The sequence below is a fragment of the Misgurnus anguillicaudatus genome, chromosome 4 (genome assembly GCF_027580225.2).
Source record: "Misgurnus anguillicaudatus chromosome 4, ASM2758022v2, whole genome shotgun sequence".
NCBI classification, from domain to species: Eukaryota; Metazoa; Chordata; class Actinopteri; order Cypriniformes; family Cobitidae; genus Misgurnus; species Misgurnus anguillicaudatus.
In genome coordinates this window covers 11,045,503-11,065,196 of record NC_073340.2, presented here as the reverse complement: position 1 = coordinate 11,065,196, position 19,694 = coordinate 11,045,503, and the positions used below count along the sequence as shown (strand labels likewise).

General features: G+C 37.1%; 3 protein-coding genes and 1 non-coding gene across 4 annotated transcripts; 2 read left to right on the top strand and 2 right to left on the bottom strand.

Annotated features, from left to right (window-relative positions):
- Positions 1–1,135: 1,135 nt before the first annotated feature.
- snu13b (SNU13 homolog, small nuclear ribonucleoprotein b (U4/U6.U5)) lies at positions 1,136–2,599 on the bottom strand. Its single transcript, XM_055175340.2, has 3 exons — positions 2,369–2,599; positions 1,958–2,078; positions 1,136–1,544 (listed from the first exon to the last, which is right to left on the bottom strand). Exons 1-3 carry the CDS (start codon positions 2,369–2,371, stop codon positions 1,282–1,284), a joined length of 387 nt encoding a protein of 128 aa, XP_055031315.1. The 5' UTR covers positions 2,372–2,599; the 3' UTR covers positions 1,136–1,281.
- Positions 2,600–2,798: 199 nt separating this feature from the next.
- Positions 2,799–12,236, top strand: uqcrc2b (ubiquinol-cytochrome c reductase core protein 2b). Its single transcript, XM_055175339.2, has 14 exons — positions 2,799–2,954; positions 5,226–5,303; positions 5,388–5,537; positions 5,631–5,695; positions 5,944–6,000; positions 6,079–6,203; positions 6,310–6,407; positions 7,947–8,004; positions 8,154–8,249; positions 8,518–8,717; positions 8,792–8,872; positions 9,115–9,191; positions 9,309–9,462; positions 11,917–12,236. Exons 1-14 carry the CDS (start codon positions 2,922–2,924, stop codon positions 11,998–12,000), a joined length of 1,356 nt encoding a protein of 451 aa, XP_055031314.2. The 5' UTR covers positions 2,799–2,921; the 3' UTR covers positions 12,001–12,236.
- Positions 12,237–12,966: 730 nt separating this feature from the next.
- On the top strand, positions 12,967–18,922 carry mosmob (modulator of smoothened b). The gene is made up of 3 exons (XM_055175338.2): positions 12,967–13,599; positions 16,814–17,026; positions 17,135–18,922. Exons 1-3 carry the CDS (start codon positions 13,494–13,496, stop codon positions 17,317–17,319), a joined length of 504 nt encoding a protein of 167 aa, XP_055031313.1. The 5' UTR covers positions 12,967–13,493; the 3' UTR covers positions 17,320–18,922.
- On the bottom strand, positions 18,788–18,869 carry trnal-uag (transfer RNA leucine (anticodon UAG)). The gene has a single exon. It is a non-coding gene; the product is annotated as a tRNA-Leu (tRNA).
- Positions 18,923–19,694: the final 772 nt, after the last annotated feature.

Sequence of the window (19,694 nt, the reverse complement as noted above, 5' to 3'; positions counted from 1 at the left end):
AGCCCAATAATAAAAAGAGAACGCCCAATACTTTTAGTCAGGGGTCTCTCCAACCTTTTTGTGAGCAAGGGCTACCACGATGGATAAAACAATTTGGAGGGCTACTTTTTTATAGTCTACTCAAAACTTTTTTGTTTTACTTATGTTTTATTAATGCTTAAAATGTTAACATACATAAGAAACCAGACTACTGTAAAAAATATGTAATAAATAAATATAACAATTTAGACTCGATTCATAGAATGTGCTTTGGTGGGCACCTCACAGACCCTTTGCAGGCAACCTGGTGCCTTGGCAGGCACACTAGTGACTAGACAACTTATAAACATAAAAAACACACAAACTGAACATGAATATCCTTTTTACTAGATCAATCCAGGCAAGATTGGTATTATTACTTTGGCAAAATACCCTCCACCAAAAAGGGAGTTCACCCAAAAATAAAAGTTCTGTCATCATTTACTCACTCTCATCATGTTGTTACAAACGTGTATACTTTTTTTGTTCTATTATGGAAGTGAATGAGGCTCATGAATGGTTTGGTAACAAACATTCCTCAAAAAAATATTTATGTTCATCAGAACCAAAACATTTAAACAGGTTTATAACAACATGATGAGTAAATGATGACAGAATGAGTGAACTATCCATTTAAAGGTGCACTGTGTAACTTTTAGGAGGATCTCTTGACAGAAAAGCAATATAATGTGCATAACTATATTATCAGTGGTGTATGAAGACCTTACATAATGAACTGTATTGTTTTTATAACATTAGACTGAGCAGTTTGTATCTACATGCACCGGGGGTCCCCTTACATGTAAATCGCCATTTTGCACTGGCAGATTCTACAATAGCCCTAAACAGACATATTCTACAGAGCGCTTTTCATCAATACGTTATCTCAGATGACTACGCGTTTGTGCCATAGCACAACCGGCTACCATAGCATCTCTATGCGTTTCAAAATGAAGGGGTGAGCTGTGGACTGCGCCATTGGTTGCAATCTCACCGTTAGATGCCGCTAAAATCTACACACAGAACCTTTAAACACAGTGCTACCCAGAAGAATTTGCACATAATAAATAAAAAGTTAAATGAGAAGTATACAATAAAGAAAACAACAGGCCTTGAGGTCATTTAATTTACCCCGAACTTTATTTCGGCTATCAATTTCTGAGAATCATACTCAAAATTGATTTTTTACAAAAAAAGTCATCAAGACTACACAAAGAATTCATAAATTGGTCAAAACAAAAAGTGTAAAACAAAATTATGCGCTCAAACTAAGAGTCTTTCAATCGCCATCTGGACAGACTGAATCTGAGGTTTCAGCTGTGATCCCTCTTTGATGGTGACTGATGTAGCTATGACAGGTCTGGACACTCCACATGCTCGTCCCAGAGCTTGTTTAGAGCGAACGAACACATACGGCACGTTCTTGTCCTCACACAGCAGCGGCAGGTGCAGAATAATCTCCAGAGGTTCAGCATCAGCAGCCATGACAATGAACTCAGAAATACCACGGTTAAGAGTTTTAGTGGCTGTGGAAGGCAAAATAAAACCAGAGTTAGTTATGTTAAATGCCAAGTTGATTTCCCTAAGAAGTGTTTTAAATAGCATTGGTTATCTCAAGCTGTTGAGAAGCCGAAGTGCCATCGTGATTGCTGGTCGATGTTTTGGAGCTATGAAGTACTATACAGACTAACAGCAAAAAAATCTATTTATAATTTATGTCAACATAACTTTCCCTTTACCACATTTGTGTAGTAACCATGTTTTTATTTGGCATATTTATCACCATTGGCAAAACCATGGTTTAACTACGGTATTCATTGGTTTCACTACAGTTTAAAAAGAATTGCTATAAGTTAGTTAACCATAGTTAATTTCCGCAAGGGTCACCGTGAATATGCCCTCTTGGACATGACAAACATGTTCATTAATATTATGTTACCTTCATTGGCTCCTTTTCGTAACTGCTTGTAGTTAGACGCCTGCTGCACGAGGTCCAGGATGGTTTTGGTGAGCGTGGCGTCGGCCAGAGGATAGGCCTTTGGATTTACATCAGCTTCAGTCTATTTACAAAGAACAGACAAAACAGTAAAGTGTTAGTAGTAAAGACACAAAAGTTGTTCAAGTTATCGCATCAACACCGATTGGCAAATACCGCGTGATATAGCATTTAGCACTACTGCTAACTAACTGCTAATAACACCGTTATACACACAAAAGCCAAGTGTACATTATATTTTACAAGTCAAACAAATAACTGTATATCTACCCTAAACAACTTTACGTTATACTATCAACATCAGAAAGTAAGTTCGTAATAACTATCACCTGCTAACTGTTTTATGTTACTTACCATCGTGTTCGTTTTCGCAAAAAATACTCAAAATCAACTAAATCAAAATGTATGTCCTCTCGGCAAAAGCTTCACAGAGGACAGAATTGTTTATCTAAACAGAAAATTTGTTACTTTAACTAAATAGAAATCTAATTTTAACAGAAGGCTCTTCTGACGATGTGCAAACGTTGGTTCTTCTCTACTGTCGTAGTTCGAAACACGTGTTTGTGATCGCTCCCACTGCGCATGTGCATATCTCATACAAACCTCCCCTCATCCTAATAATACAAATATATTTTTAAATCACTAAATGTACTTTAATTTCGATTCAGTTCGACAATTACGTAAAATCGACGCGTTAATTAAGTTTTCTAAAGCAAATTTAGTCTGCAACAAGGCTAAATACGAACGATTTAAATGTTTTAATAGTCTATGCTCCGAGTCGTTAGGTGGCAGTATGGATTTGCGCTGCATTGCGCTTGCGCGCCCAGAAGCAACGCGCAGGGGTTTGTGGGTAGGACATCCATAGGTCAGCCATATTGCTGTGGTGTGAGTGAAGGAAAGCGAGAATATGAGGGGGATCCGGGGCATAAGTCAATTATCTGTGAGTACTTTATTTATTACTTTAAATGTTCAGCCGCATTGTACGTTTGTGTGTTGGTACATAAGGTTTAATAGCGCGGGAAAGGGTGTATGAGAGAGGACAACGACCGGCCTTGATTCTCAGAGAGAGGGGAAGAGAGACTGAATGAATATGATTAGATATAAATGTCAGTTCAGCTCCTAAATGTCATTGCCCTTTACTTTGTCCACAAATCTTCATGTATAAGGTTTTATTTTGCAAGGATTCGTTGCACTACCCAAAGTTCTTTGTCCGTATGATATGTGTGTGTTGCACCATCTTGTGGTTATCGTTTCTGGACCATCCAAATCCATTTGCTTGAGAAAGTTATCGTGACTGTGTGAACAAAATAAATTGATTTCAGACCTGACAGCACTCAAAACAGAAGGTCAATTCAGCAGTAACTTTAATAAGATTGTTAAACATAATAACCAAGCAGACCATAGTATATGCAGGGTTCCCACGGGTCCTTGAAATCCTTGAAAGTTTGTGAATCTGGGGGAAAAAATTCAAGGCCGTGGGAAGTTTTTGAAAAATACATGCATAGATACAGGTCATTGAAAGTGCTTGAATCTATTTTATGCAAGAAGTTTTCTGGGGAAAAAATCCATATTTTTCCCTGTGTAGTGTATGATAAATCATAAAAATGTTAGACCTTTTTAAGCAAACGTGTTAAACTGTTCGCTTTAAATGCTTATATCTTCTGTACGTAAATGTTGATTCATACCAAAATATGCATAGTTGTGTCTGACACATGAAAATGTCTCCGTTTGCGTATGTAACTGTTGTTCCCTGAGAAGGGAACGAGACGCTGTGTCTCCCATGTCATACTTCCAGCGTCCCTGTAACGCCGTCTTTGGCAATATTTCAGATAGCGATATACTTCCTGGCTCCCGCGTCACCCTGTCTTTGTCGTTAAGCTTCACCATTGGTTGAATTTGATATACACATTCAGACGCACTTACCCCTGGAAATGTCACCGCAGTGAAGCAGCGCGAGTTCCCTCAAAAGGAAACCGTAACAATGTATCTTAAAAGTTAACACTATGTAACCTTGCTCTCACTTGAAATGTGTCCCCACATTTAGTCCTTGAATTTGAGGGTATTGGACCTGGAAAGTCCTTGAAAGGTCCTTGAATTTGAAGATAACTAAGGTGTGGGAACCCTGTGTATGCAGATAAAGAGGGATGTAGGAGAGATTGGGGCAAGTTATCACACTTTTTAGTGTAGGAGAAATAGAGGAGAAAACCACAAAGTTTTGGTGAGCATTTGTCAAAAAACTTTATTTCAAAAATATAATGACATTTAGTCTGGAGTACAGAAATAATACAAATAAAATATGTGAAAATATCATGGATTTGTTATAGGTTATAAATTAAAGCTTTGTTTTTGTGCTCTGCTCTTCATTGCATTTGATAATTAGTACTCATCTTCAGATTGGATATTTGACGAGCTCCCTGATCTCTGCTTTAATACAGTTTTCAGACATTTTTCATCGTGATTGTTTATATGCATTTAATCAGACATTTTGAGGAGCTGAACGATATATCTTGTTGGGATGACGCGTGGGTATTTTCGTTTATTTTAGCTCAAATGAGCACGTGACGGGATATTCTTTTATGCTGCTGAATGATCTCTGTTTCAACGCAGTAAGTAATGAGCTAACTTACCTGATATCTGCTTCAGTCCAGTTTGCGGACATTTCTCGTCGTGAATGTTGTAAATCCCTCATTTTAAAGAGTTGAACCAACTTCATGTTGCCATGACACGCGCGCCCTCACTACGGCACGTGCGTCATTGTTTATGCGTCTCATTTATCATTTCCTGATTACTGCGTCAATCTAGTTTGCAACATTTCTCGTGGTGAATGTTTATATGCATGTTATCCCTCATTTTAAAGAGCTGAACAATAACTTTTGTTGTGATGATGCGCGCGTCCTCACTACGACACGCCCATTACGGCATTCTTTCGGCTTCTTGTTCACACAGAGGGTTTTCCGTGTATCTGACTAGGTACACTTTCCTGCAACGATCCCAGAAGATTAACGGGACGAGTTTGTGTTCACACAGACGCTTGTCTGGCAATTTTACGGGTATTTTCTGGGACCAAAGGTCTGTGTGAATGGGGTTTTAGTTGTTGCATTGAATATGTTATTGTTGTAATTAATAGGTTATCCAGTTAAACCTAAAGTGCTTCATGTTTTGAGACAAAGTTCTTCTCATAGTATTTCATATTGTATTTTTTGGTTTTCAGAAGAGGCTGTATGTAGCCCAGGCTGCCCGTAAGGTGGAGGCAGCCGAACCGCTGAAGTTCCCTCAACAGGATGTGCAGGTCAGGAAATTATGATGATCTCTTTCCGCTGAGATGCTTTTGTGTGACCATCACTTTACTGTTCTGCTTGTTACCTTTTTTCAGGTGACAAAGCTGCCTAGTGGTTTAGTGATTGCATCCCTGGAAAACTACTCTCCTGCATCTCGGATCGGTGTGCTCGTTCGGGCCGGTAGCCGTTATGAGACAATGGACAACCTGGGTGTCACACACTTGCTTCGTCTGGCCGCTAGTCTGGTATATACTAATGATGATGATGTCACATGTTGTGAAGTCCTAACAGCGTGCAGTGACTCTTTAAGCATTTGTTTTTGTGTACTTTTGATTCTGACTACCAAGGGTGCATCTGCCTTCAAGATCTGCCATGGTGTTGAGGCTGTAGGAGGAAGCCTGAGGTCAGTATATGTCTGTTGGCCTCTTCTGAATGTTTTTTCTGTATAGTAATATCTGTGTGACATGCTACGATACAGCAGATCTTGACTAATTTATATTCAGGAACCTCATTGAAACATGGCTTATTAACATAAATTGCATGGAACAATTTACTGCTATCATATACAGTATTTTGTGAATTTTCATGACAAAAATATGTATTTTGTATGCTGCTCTTCTGTGATTTAATGTGAGACATGTTTGTGTACAGCGTGGCAAGCTCCAGAGAAACGATGGTCTACACAGTGGACTGCTTGAGAGATCACATGTAAGTAGTAGATGTGATTGGTTCGTCTGATAATGTGTGTGACTGTGTGTGTGATGTTTTCACTGTGTCCTCCTGCAGTGACACTGTTATGGAGTATCTGATCAATGTGACCACCGCACCAGAGTTTCGTCCATGGGAAGTGTCTGATCTCGCTGCAAGACTGAAGGTGGATAAGGAACTTGCCAAGCAGACTCCACAGATTGGTGTGCACCATCTTATTGATGAAGATTAACCTACATTTTCTTTTACATGTGTTTGTAATACAAGAAGGTTGAATTGCCCTAATTTTTTGTGTTTGTGCCTCATTAGGTGTGATTGAGAATCTGCACGCAGCAGCTTATAAGAATGCCCTGTCCAATTCTTTATACTGTCCAGACCACATGGTTGGACAAATCAGCGCAGAACAGGTAAGGCGTCACTTAACTCCATTCATAAAATTGTATATGGGTCAATGACCTGACATTAATTATTTTGTGTCCGTATGGTTCAATTAAATGTAAAAGGGTTAAAATTTTGAAATATATTGGCAGATTACTTGCATATATTTTCTTTCTCAAGTCTAAAATTTCTGGTTTTATTTCATTTTGAAAGAATATTAGGGGGATAATTGCAAAAGTGTCAATTGGTGTAACCAGTATTTTTTTTAAATGAAAATATAAACATATTCATAAAATATAATCATCTATTTTAGTGTATTATTATTATTTTTGCATACATTTTTACATCATTTCTCAAAGATGATTTAGAAAACCGAGCTTAGCATATGTCCAGAAAAATATTACAAAAACGCATTAAAATTTACATTTAGAAATAAGTAATAAATGTATTTTGTGTAATATTTTAAAATAACTTTTTTAAAGGTTACGCTTACATGCCACCAAGATGAATAAAATATTTAATATTTCTCATTCTTTGGCGCAATTGGCAGTTAAACCATTTGACATTTTCAGGTCCATTCAGTCTTAACTTTCATAAAAATGGTGCAAATGTAATTTTTTATTGCATAAAATCAACATAATGTGCATTGAAATAAACCTGATGCATGCTTTAAAACTAATTTTTTAATTTCTCATCTTGCCAAACCGTTTTTGTCACTGACCCATAAAATATTTAATCTTGGCTCCTTTTTTTTATGTAGGTGCCGTTTCGTGGCTTTTGCATCTGAGCTCTTTGTATATTCTTCGAACATTAAAGGAAAACACCACCATATTCAATATCTTACTATGTTCTCACCTAAACGTAGATGAATTAATACATACCTATCTTTTTTCGGTGCGTGCACTTCATCTTTGTGCAGCGTGTTATGAATGTGTTGGCGTTTGGCCTGGCTCCATTCGTTCCTTGGGATTCAGGCAGGGATGAGTTTGGAAGCCACCAAACACTTCCGTGTTTTCCCTATTTAAAGACTGTTACATGAGTAGTTACACGAGTAAGTATGGTGGCAACAAATAAAATGTGCCGATTTTTTTTAAGTGGATAAAAAATGAGAACTATATTGTATGGCAGAAGAGCACTTAGTTTGCAGCACTTCGACCTCGTTGCGCAGTAACATCATCACTCCTGACCACTCCCCCTCTTGCTCAAACTTCCGTCAATATTACTGCACCAAAATTACCATACTTACTAGTGTAACTGCAGTCTTTGAGTGGGGAAAACCTGGAGGTGTTTGGTGGCTTCTGGGTTCATCCCTGTTTGGATCCTGGGGAGTGGGTGGGGCTGGGCTAGGTGCTGGCACATTCACGACGTGCTGTGCAGGGATTAAGTGCACGCATTGAAAAAATATAGGGATGTATTGGTTTGTCTGGGTTGGGGTAAGAACATAGTAAAATATTAAAAAATGGTGGTGGTGTCCTTTAAAAAAAACTGTACAGAGCAGAATGTGCTCAATTATAATTACATTTGTGTTTTTAGTTTTTACATTTGTGTTGTTTTATCCGTTTTAACAGATGCACACCTTTGTTCAAAACAACTTTACCAGTCCAAGAATGGCCCTTGTTGGTCTTGGTACGTCATTAAATCATCTTGTCATCTTCATATGCGGAGTTACGGCCTAAAATTGTCATTGTAGTCTAATAATGATATATTTATATCATTAACCATATAAAACATATACATCATAAATGTATTTATATAGTGTATGTTTTACTGTGAAGGAGTGGATCATGCTGTACTGAAGCAGGTTGGAGAGCAGTTCCTGAACATCCGCAGTGGAACGGGCACTGTTGGCTCTAAAGCTGTCTACCGGGGAGGTATTACATAACATCTATAAGTGCAGTTAAAAATACACCAAACCATGCATGATGTTTACCTCGAAGGCTTGTTTAAAGCCTCACTCCTCATTGTAATGCAAGGAGCCTAGTGAGCTGCCTTACTAGATTCTGTCTACATAGGCAGCATCCTAACCGACACGGACCCTCATAAGTGATAAAATGCATTTCTAATGTCAAAAGAGGCCTGATCCAAAATTAGCATTTTTGAAATGCTTTGTAATTTTTATCTGTGGGGTTTGTTTCACAGGTGAGCTGAGGAATCAGAGCGGAGGCAGTCTGGCACACGCTCTCGTTGTCAGCGAGGGTGCGACCGCTACGTCGGCCGAAGCCACGGCATTCGGCGTACTGCAGCATGTGCTCGGATCAGGACCACGGATTAAAAGAGGCGCCAACACCACCAGCAAACTGAGTCAGGCTATCTCGAAAGTTACCGCTCAACCCTTCGATGTAAGCGTAACCTTATTTTAAGCTTAAGTGTTTTAAAGAAGATCTTTGTAACTGTGTTTGTTGCTCTGTTACAGGCATCTGCCTTCAATGCCAGCTACACTGACTCTGGGCTGTTTGGCTTGTACACCATCTGCCAGCCTAATGCTGCCAAAGATGTACGTATGAGGTTTTACAAAATTGCTTATGTTTTCAATTAATTCATTTTTTTGGAAATCGTGTGTAAGCCATCAATTTCTAAATGAATTATACTGAAACCAGATGGGATTTCAAATTAAATGCTTAGATTTTAACGGCTTCAGTACAACAACCAGTTATTTTAATGTGTTAAAATAATCATAGCTTGAAGCATGTAAAAATATAAAAGATGAAGTGTATTGAATGTTAATATTGTGTTCAGGTTATTACTGCAGCAGTTGGTCAGGTGAATGATGTTGCTCAAGGGAATCTGGCAGCAGCTGACCTCAGTAGAGCCAAGTAAGTTCATCACATGGTCTGTAGCATTGCTTACAGACAGTCGAGCACAGTAACCTGAAAATGAAACTGCAGAAAATGAAATGTGACCATTGAAGTATTGTTGTTTTAACTGATCAGGAATCAGCTGAAGGCGGACTACCTGATGTCCATCGAGAGTACTGAGGGTTTATTGGAGGCTATTGGTACACAGGCGCTCGCAGAGGGCACCTACCATTCCCCTGAGGTCGTGACCCAGAAAATTGAAGCTGTGTCTTCTGCTGATGTTGTCAATGTAAGTGGCTGTTGCGTTGTATGTCTTTTTTTGTGATGCACAGATTTCGAGTATTTACACTGAAACAGAGAGTAGCAGATTCTATCGAATTGTTCATGATATATTTAAAAAATATATACATGTAGTTCACAGACTGTAAGAAAAGATGGACAATGTGTCTCGCATCTTGTAGTAACTAACTAAAACCACACTTATTCGAAAAACAAACCCGTAAAAATTTAATGAATAATACATTTAAAAAAAAAAAAAAATGTAAAGTGTAATTTTATTTTAAAGGGGACAGAGAATGAAAAACCATTTTTACCTTGTCTTTGTTGAATAATGGTAGTCTACCCACATTCACAAACATACAAAAAGTGCTAAACATGCTAAACATCTCAGACTCATAGAAATTCCTCTTTTAGAAATGTCAGCCAGAAAACAGGCCCATCTGAAAAACTGATGCTTATGACATCACATGCATCTAACTGCCCCTCCACTTTAAAATAATTGGCTACATTTTTTGAGTGGCAGCAAAGTCAGCCAATCAGTAATGAGATTGCAAGTTAAGCCAGTAGGGGGAAACAAATAGGTGCAAACCCAGTTGTTTAAAATCCCCCACCCTAATAGAGCTATCTGAGAGAGGTTTTTAGGAAGCTTCTAAGGCATTACAGACCCAAACAAAAAAATTTTTGTCTATATGTCACATCACAGAACAAGGATAAATACTCCGTTCAATCATTCTATGTCACCTTTAAGTTTAATCGTCCTATTCTTTTACATGGAGAGGGTGGGGCTTATGATGCAGCCAGTCACCTTCACTTTTCAGGAAGGTTAACCATAGACTGTAAAAAAAGATGGACGACGCCCGTTCGCTCTCTTCCATTGGTGAAAAGTGAAGCCGCCAGTGTCCCGATACAGACCTGACATCTTGGGTCTTGAGTCTGCGCAGTAGCAATTTCGAGGCCAGTCCTGCGCAGTAGTGAGCCACGAAAGTAAGGCCCCGCCCTCGCTCTCGCAGAATGCACATATCACAGCTGTCAATCATGACGTGACACCACCGTTTTTATAGCATTAAATAACTAACTAAAAACAAACTTATTTTATAAACAAACACTTGTATTTACATAAGCGTGATAAAAACAGTAAATGACAGAAACCAGCTTCGGAAAAAAGATTATTAAAGTGTAATTCAATTGTTTAGTTGGTCTCAAGTCCCATTGAATAACATGGGGATGCGGGGTTTATGACCTATACTGGGACCAGTCACTGGGGGGCGATCGAGACGTTTTGGCTTCACTTTTCAGGGCTTGTGCGGCACGCTTGGTGTTAACGCTTGACGGGTGCGTGTCTGAAGCGTGGCCCTGATATGATCGTCAAAGCGACAACAGCCAATCACAGTGGCCCCAACACGTGCTCCTCTGTTCTCTGGTCTTGCATAAACGTAATTGGCTGGCTCTGCACTAGGTTATTTGCATAGTTTGTTATTGTCTTTCTTTGTTCAGTCGAGAAGAAATTGTGTTTTTTCAGAAAAACATTCCAGGATTTTTCTCATTTTAATGGACTTTAATGGACCCCAACACTTAACACTTAACTCAACACTTAACAGTTTTTTTCAGCTGAGTTTCAAAGGACTCTAAACAATCCCAAACGAGGCATAAGGGTCTTATCTAGCAAAACGATTGTCATTTTTGATAAGAAAAATAAAAAATATGCACTTTTAAACCACAACTTCTCGTCTATCTCCGTTCCTGTGAAGCGCCAGCGCGACCTCACGTAATTGCATAATGATGTGGAAAGGTCACGTAGTACATTTATGAAACGCACATTTGCGGACCATTTTAAACAATAAATTGACACAAAGACATTAATTAGTATCATTACACATACAACAACATCGGAACGGTCCTCTTTCTCCACATTTGTTAACACTGGGGCGTAGTTTCGCATATGTCATCTGTGGACTCTTGACGTGATGACGTATTACGTGAGGTCGCGCTGGCGCATCACAGGACCGGATATAGACGAGAAGTTGTGGTTTAAAAGTGCATATTTTTTATTTTTTTTGTCAAAAATGACAATCGTTTCGATGAGTATTGGGGTCCATTAAAGTCCATTAAAATGAGAAAAATCCTGGAATGTTTTCCTCAAAAAACATAATTTCTTCTCAACTGAACAAAGAAAGACATCAACATTTTGGATGACATGGTGGTGAGTAAATTATCTGGATTTTTTTTTTTTTTTTAGAAAATAGACTAATCCTTTAACAGATTATCTCACCATTACACCTTTAAGCAGAGCTGTGTATTTCAGGCTGTCCTTGGTAGCCTGCACCTGCAATTATATTTTAGACTGAACAAACAGACCATCTTTTTATTGTTGTATACTACATTTACACCTTTTTGACATAATTTTGTATGTAATGCTAGCTTTATTATTGAAATGATGTGTAATGTCATTGGTCTTGTTTTTCAGGTGGCAAAGAAATTCATGTCTGGCAAGAAGACGATGTCTGCCAGCGGACACCTGGTCAACATGCCTTTTGTTGATGAAATCTGAGGGATAACGTGTACTCTCACATATTTTATTTTTAAACAATATCTAACTCCTCATTCTAAAAGAAAATGAGGACATGTTGTTGTCTTGTTGCTGTTCGAATAAATATAATAAAGTCATCAACAGTTAATCTTGATGTTGGAAGTGGCGTTACATCAAGAAAGGACCTCAGCAGCTGCCCATTTGAAATGTATAGATGTAAATTAATGAATAAAAATCTGTGTACCAACATCAACAAACATTTGTGAAACGTTTTTGTTTAAACGCATGAGAGATGAAATCTCGAGTTTTCACTTGGAATCAAGTGACCGTTACATTAGGTCACAAAAACAATGACTCTACTCTAAAATAAAAATAGCTGGGTTATTTTTAACCCATAATGGGTAAATATTGGACAGAACACACACCACTGGGTTAAAAATTACCCAATGTTGGACTGTTATGCAACCATGGGTTATAATAATAACCCAGCATTTGGGTTTAAAACAATGAAAATGACTAAGACCTTTGATTTGTGAACATGTCTGTTATATGAAAACGTAAAGGTTGATATTGTCTCTGCATACGAAAATATTTTTCCATACTAAAATAAGTTAAAATCAGTATGAGTAGTTAATAGTATATCTGAAACATCAGTATGAGCTGAGGAGATGCCAAAAAAGTTAAAGTGCAGAATGACGTCATAAAATGCCTATCAACATGTAGAAGAGCTGCTGAGGTATTGTAAATTTTAAATGCTTGTATCTCTGAGCACCCTGGTTCACAGATATTCTTCAGCCTTGCATCTAAAACGAAAAAAGTATGGTGGCTTTAAAATGAATATAACTAGTTGTAGTTTAAAAGAGCAAGGTACACCAGTCTGTACCCTTTAAAAGTTTTATTTTTAGTGAAAAAAGCCGATTCCCACCGAGAACTGTCAAATAGCTGGATGATGACGTAGTAAGTTGCGTCATTAAGTCCACGGCCCCTCCCTCTCCGTTCATTCCTTACAAAAGAAAACATCAAGCGTGCGGTGTGTACATGTTTAGAAAGATTGACGCGGATTGATTTTTTTAGTGAAACGCGGAAGAAGTGAATGCTGTTTAATAACGGAATGACAGCTTTAATGGACCACAAGAAAATCCGACACTGATGTGAGATCAGTTCAGGAGCGCTGGGATATTGTTGATATATTTACAATATCTGTCATTCCCGTCAGAAGATCCGGATATAACACAAACACTCCCATAGCATCGGAATATCAGTATGGACTCACCTTTCAACATGTTGTTAGTGGTTAACACTGGATTATGTACTGATGCTCTTCATTGCTGAATGTTCGTGCATTATAACCTCCGAAATGACAGTTAAACGTTATCTTGTTGATGCGGGTGGGATCGACTGAAGAGCACCTCCACTGAAAAGATGGAGTAAAACTTGTTTCCAACATACAATCTAACAAACTCACCTTATGTAGTTCAGAAATGGATGAACCCTTACGTAGTTCAGTTTGAAAAATGGATAAACTCACCATTATCTCAGGATGTCTCTTCCTTGCAGCTGATATTTTTGCAATTGCTAGTGTTGCAAATCCAGACTGGATCAATACAGGAGGACACGAGGGTAAGAAACTTTCCTCTTCAGAAACATTAAGCACTTATTATGTCATAACTCAGGTATGGTTAGACATACAGTGGGCATAAAAAAGCATTTCCATGCAGTGCACCCAATGTCTGAATGTCATTGCATTTGATAACATAATTTCAGAAACATTTATTTAGCACAAGTGTATTTTTTACACATTTGCAGATGTACTGTCCAAAATGAAGACATAAACTATTGTGTAAATATTGTAGAAAATGCTCAAAGTTTACGTGAAACTACAGCTGTGTTTATACTACTGTGTGAACCTGAGGAGAAGTGACGTCATACATCCATCAAAACTTACCTTGACACTGCAGCATCATTTGTTTGCAGCCTTAACCCATAAGGCAAAAAATATTTTTAAATATATTTCAAAATATACAAAAAATTGCCAAAAATACATTTGCTGAAATATATTTTGGAGTATATTTACAAAAATATATGTTTCACCAAAATATTTGTTGGCCATTAATTGTATATTTTAAAATAAGCCTATATTTTAAAAATAAATACATTTAGCATTTACAATATATATTTAACCCTTCATATATTTAAAACCAAGGAATTATATTCATTGGAAGAAAAACTTTGTTTTTGTTTGTTAAACCTCTCCTGTAAAAAAATACTTTATAAAATTAACCTGTTGTTCAGCATATATTTAAAATAAATTTTGGCCAAGAATACATTTCTTGCCATATGGGTTTGAAATATATGTTGATATTTGAAGATTGAAACAAAATTTATTTTTAAATTCAAAATGATATTTAATCGACAAAATGTATTTAGTATATAGCCTATTTAAAACATACTTTTGGTCAGAGAAATTTATTTTTTGCCATATTGGTTTAAATATTTTGTTATTTTAATACAATGGAATTCATACAGTTCTGCTTTTGCCTAAAAACTTTCCAAACTTTGCAGTCACTGTATTATTAAACAATGTTTAATCCACTGTCATTTTATGACCCCTAAACTTCAATCAGACTCTAACAATATATATATGCTAATGTTAGTGCCTTAACTGGGTTTACATGTGCTAGACTAGTCAGTTAGCAGTCTTACTCCAACCGTAACAAGACATTATTATTTTCTTATCCATTTACAGTTCTGAACTATAGAGAGAACAAATAAAATACAGAAAACACATCACATTTGCTGTAGTTGTACTGAAAGATTGTGTCAGAACACATTGAAGTGATGTGTGTTGTGTTGTTAATTCCTGAATGTGTTTGTTGCTGTACTAATGAAGTCCTGAGGGAATCACCTCAGATCCGCTCAACAGTTAATTACCTGGAAAATTCTTCTATTATGTAAACATGAGCGTAATATCATAAAAAATCTGTAAATTATATTTCAATGAATCATCACATTTACCACAGCAACAAACAGCTTTTTAATTGCAAGGATTTTTGCACTAGTTTTAGCCCTTTGTGGGTCATCCTTTGCAGATACTATAATGCATTTTGGCTACACTAAAAGTCAAACACACATGAACGTGTGTGCTGGTGTCTGGGAGGCAGAACTCCTGGATTTATGCAGGATTAAATTCAACCCAGCACGGTTATGGAGATATAATTTATCTAAATGTAGTTTCAGTGTATTTTAAAGAATAATAACAATATCACATCTCTGTAGATCCTGAGGAGGAGAACCCAATATGTTAAAACACATCTTGCCATCATAAAAGTAAAACCCAATGACTCCAGTTATAAAAAATGCAGGAACCAGTGTTTTGACATAATGTGTGTTGTGTGATTATCCTTTTGTGCTGAATAGAAAGCAAAACAGTATCCCCATTTAGAACAAAAGATGGTAAACAATGACAGACAATGATTACGTTTACTCCAATAATCAGAGTAAGGACTTAATAGCAGTATGATGTTTACATGACTGGAGCCAGGGGCATAGCCAGAATTTTATTTTTGGGGGGTCCTATCCTGAAATGAGGGGGCATATATAATTTATTTATTTATTTATTTATTTATTTATTTATTTATTTATTTATTTATTTATTTATTTATTTATTTATTATGTAAATGGCACATTGTCACCGAATATTAATGAACTCCCATGCGAAGATGACAGCGTTAGTTACGCACAACGACGGGTGACATGAGCTAATCCAATCAAGTTTGAAAATAGCTGCATTTTACCTCGCAGCATTTTGATTGGTCAATCTATTAATCAGACTAAGAAATCAACATTTTCTTATTTTATTTTAAGCAATTGGAAATCTGAGGGGGTTGGACATGTAAATAAGGGGCCCAAGGGCCACCCAGGCCCCCTTGTAGCTACGCCCCTGACTGGAGCTGACTACATTTAAATGCATACTAAACAGTGTACGCCACCTGTTCAAATACAAGTATACTTGCTGCGATTATGAGCTTAATCGCATTATTTTGACTGAAGTATTATGTTTACATGCGGTAAAGTAAAATCGCAATATTGCCAAACCCCCCCATTATAATCGCATTATGTATATGTGGTCAATGATTTTTTAGTGTGTTACACCATAAGACATATAATGAGACTTTTTAAGAAGTAAAATAAATCTTTGGTGTCCCCAGACTGCGTATGTGAAGTTTTACCACACAGATAATTTATTATAGCATTTAAATTTGCCACTTTGTAGGTGTGAGCAAAAATGTGCCATGTTGGGGTGTGTCCTTTTAAATGCAAATGAGCTAATGCAAACACAGATAACCATAATGCTGGTTTTCTAAAATTGAAACTTAATTGTGCGGTCAATAATTCTCTCTCTCTCTCTGCACTAAATGGCAGTGCTGTGGTTGGATAGTGCAGATTAAGGGCCAGTATTATTATGAGATCCCCTTCTGACATCACAAGAGGAGCCAAATTTCAATGACCTATTTTTCCACATGCAAGTTACTGGGTTGTTCATTGTCACATGTTCTAAGTTGATAAAAGCACTGGGGACCCAATTATAGCACTTAAAGGGATAGTTCGGCCAAAAATGATATTAAACCCACGATTTACTCACCCCCCCAAAGCTGTCCGAGATGCATATGTGTTCGTCTGAAAAACGATGGACACACGCATCCCGGACAGCCTGGGGGTGAGCAAATCATGGGTTTAATATCATTATTGGTTGAACTATCCCTTTAAACATTGAAAAAGATAGATTTTCATGATATGTCCATAGTTAAGCCATTTTTTTGTTTTTTACACCTAGGATCTCTGACTGTGGGCCTTGTCAAGCAATGCCAGACCATCCATGGTCGAAGCAAAATATGTATCTCACCAAGCCTTCCTCCAGAATGGATCACATCTCTGTTCTTCATCATCATGGGCATCATCTCTCTCTCCATAACATGTGGCCTGCTTGTGATATCACACTGGCGACGAGAGGCGATAAAGTACGCTCGCTGGATCGCCTTCATGGGAAGTAGGTCACGTAGGAAATTTGTTAATACAAGCACTTATCAAATGATGATTGTGTTTCTAGATCAGTTTATTGGTTTTAACAGCCTTTTTTTGTTTTTGTACTTGGTAGTGGTCCTCTTCTGTATGGCCGCCCTCATATTTCCAATTGGATTTTACGCCAATCAAGTCGGAGGACAGCCTTACAAATTACCCAATAACACTGTTGTTGGGTCATCTTATGTACTGTTTGTTCTATCAATATTTTTCACAATAGTAGGACTTCTTTTTGCTGGTAAAGTCTGTCTGCCTGGCTGACAAATCAAAAAAAAAAATTTTTAAATGACAATATGATGGTAAAATATCCACAAGACAATTCTGTAGAGGAGAGTCATTGGCTCTGTTTAAAGCCTAGTCAGATGCCTTGTTAGGTATGTATAACTGAATGCAACAACCCAACTAAAATGGACTCTTATAAGTGTCCGAAACGGACGGATACTTTCACATAGCTTCTCAAAATGCATTGGAGGATTTTTTCTAGAGACAATGCCTGTCTGCCTATTTTGGAGCAGACTTTGTATGACGAGTGTGTCTATTATGCCATCTAACATGGGCAGATATTTAAATAGTGAGACACATTTGTCATATGGGGGTTATACTCATAACGTTCTGGACTTTATAAACATTATGAAAGAATAACTTGACTTTAAAATATGAATGAAATAGATCCAAGTGCATAAATCTGCCTTAGCACATATTGACATCCGTCTTTTTGTTTAAACCATTGCATTTTGCTTAAAATCTTTTTAAATGTGTTGACGTGTTTGGTCAAAAAGACTGAGCCCACTAATGAAAGTGAGTCTTTCTTAAATACATAACGTTACCATTCTTCAGGATAACAAATATGCTCACATTTAACCACATACCTAAAAATAGTGCTGAATCTTCAATATTCTTCTTTTTGTCATTATAACTTTTGTTTGTTTTTAAAAAATGTTATTTCTGGGTTTAAATAAAATTTAAATGGGGTTTTTGACTTTTTAAACACCACTGTCTGTGATCTTTGATACATATTTTTGTCTGTGATACAGGAAGTACTGTGTGATTGACAAATATTTTAGGGCACACCTACAGTATGTTTACATTTTTCAATTTAGCATTCTGAACATTAATTGTGTCCATGTAGATTGCTCTAGACAACAAAAACTAGTAGTAGTTATTCTTGGATGAATTTGGCATGGTGAATACTTTAAACAAAATGTGAAATATAATATATAATATATATATTATAATAATATAAAATAATAATATATTTTGGTTCGGTTTCGGCTGTGTTTAAGTGCATCGCTTGTGTTGTTTTCTTTGAATTACTTCACAAATATTATAAAATGTCAAAAAAATAAAGTAAAAAGAAACAATTAGTATGTATTAGTATGTAAATTGAAATGTATAATTATGATGCAGTTATCTATTACTAAAGTAAGCGTATTCACCTCTTTATATTATTCTCTTTTATTTCCTTGAAATGTCCTAGATTAAAGGTGGGGTGCGTGATTTTTGAAAAAACTTTGGAAAAGGGAGTCGACTACCAAAACACACATGTAGCCAATCAGCAGTAAGCGGCGTGTCTACTAACTGACATTGTTGCCTGGGTTGCATATGTCTATCAAAAGAAGGTCCAGATTCTGTTGGGGTAGGGCCGTGTTTGTTTAGGTGATTTCAAATAGGCTTTCAGAGATCATGCACCCTACCTTTAAAGAAAAGTAAAAAGAAACAGGAAAATGTTTGGCAGCGGTGGGATTCGAACCCACGCCATCGAAATGACTGGAGCCTAAATCCAGCGCCTTAGACCACTCGGCCACGCTACCACAAAGTGAAAGCCTCGATATACCGCGAATATAATCGGTGTATATCGTTATTCTATGTAGTCTAGATTGAATGTAATAGTGAATATAACTTATTAGCTATACTGCTTTCAAATATATGGGTATTTAAAGCTTCTCTTACCCGATTAAAGAGTTCAGATGTAGGTCATTTTTTTGGTTTACTGGTAACTGATCAATAAATAAACCCAGGATTAACGATTAACCACTACTGAAAACAAAAGCAGTCTGAGAAAAATGTGACTAAAGAGAAACAGTTCGGGTTGGTAAAGAACACAAATGTTTATTTCATGCTTGAGTTGGAGCTGTCATAAATCAATCTTTATAAAATTCATGCGGTGAACACGCGTGGCACACGAGGAAAGCTGACACTGGCGATAACGTGAAAACGAATATTTTAAAAATATCTTCTGGGTTTGGTATAGGCGGGTCTGTTCTCTTTAAGAGTGGCTACGTGCAGCTAGTCCTCACCAGTGTGGAGGGATGTCCTGTCATGTGCATTACCATCATACTATGGCGAAGGCACGTTCATGAATATTGATTAACTTACCCGTCATTGGTTCGTTATGGTGTTTGTCCTCCCTGATTGGCTGAAAGGCAGGCCGTGGAACGATGTCCGTTTCTCTCTTCCAATCGGAAGGCTGCAGCTTAAAGTTTTTTTTTAATTGCATATGCACATATAACAACAAGATAGTTATAGCAATGCATTGTACATAAATGCCATCAGTATACACATGTAAACGATTTACATAATCAAAAAAAGGAAAAAGAATAAAAGCAAAAAATAGCCAGAAAAACAAAAAATTAAAA

Excerpts from the sequence above, each read along its gene's own strand:
- uqcrc2b (XM_055175339.2), top strand. The coding sequence starts at position 2,922 with ATGAGGGGGATCCGGGGCATAAGTCAATTATCT. Across the intron at positions 8,005-8,153 it reads AATGGCCCTTGTTGGTCTTG|GAGTGGATCATGCTGTACTG; the intron begins GTACGTCATTAA and ends TTTACTGTGAAG. Across the intron at positions 8,718-8,791 it reads TTACCGCTCAACCCTTCGAT|GCATCTGCCTTCAATGCCAG; the intron begins GTAAGCGTAACC and ends GCTCTGTTACAG.
- snu13b (XM_055175340.2), bottom strand. Across the intron at positions 1,545-1,957 it reads ACGAAAAGGAGCCAATGAAG|CCACTAAAACTCTTAACCGT; the intron begins GTAACATAATAT and ends TGCCTTCCACAG.
- mosmob (XM_055175338.2), top strand. The coding sequence starts at position 13,494 with ATGGATAAACTCACCATTATCTCAGGATGTCTCTTCCTTGCAGCTGAT. Across the intron at positions 13,600-16,813 it reads CAATACAGGAGGACACGAGG|GATCTCTGACTGTGGGCCTT; the intron begins GTAAGAAACTTT and ends TTTTACACCTAG. Across the intron at positions 17,027-17,134 it reads CTGGATCGCCTTCATGGGAA|TGGTCCTCTTCTGTATGGCC; the intron begins GTAGGTCACGTA and ends TGTACTTGGTAG.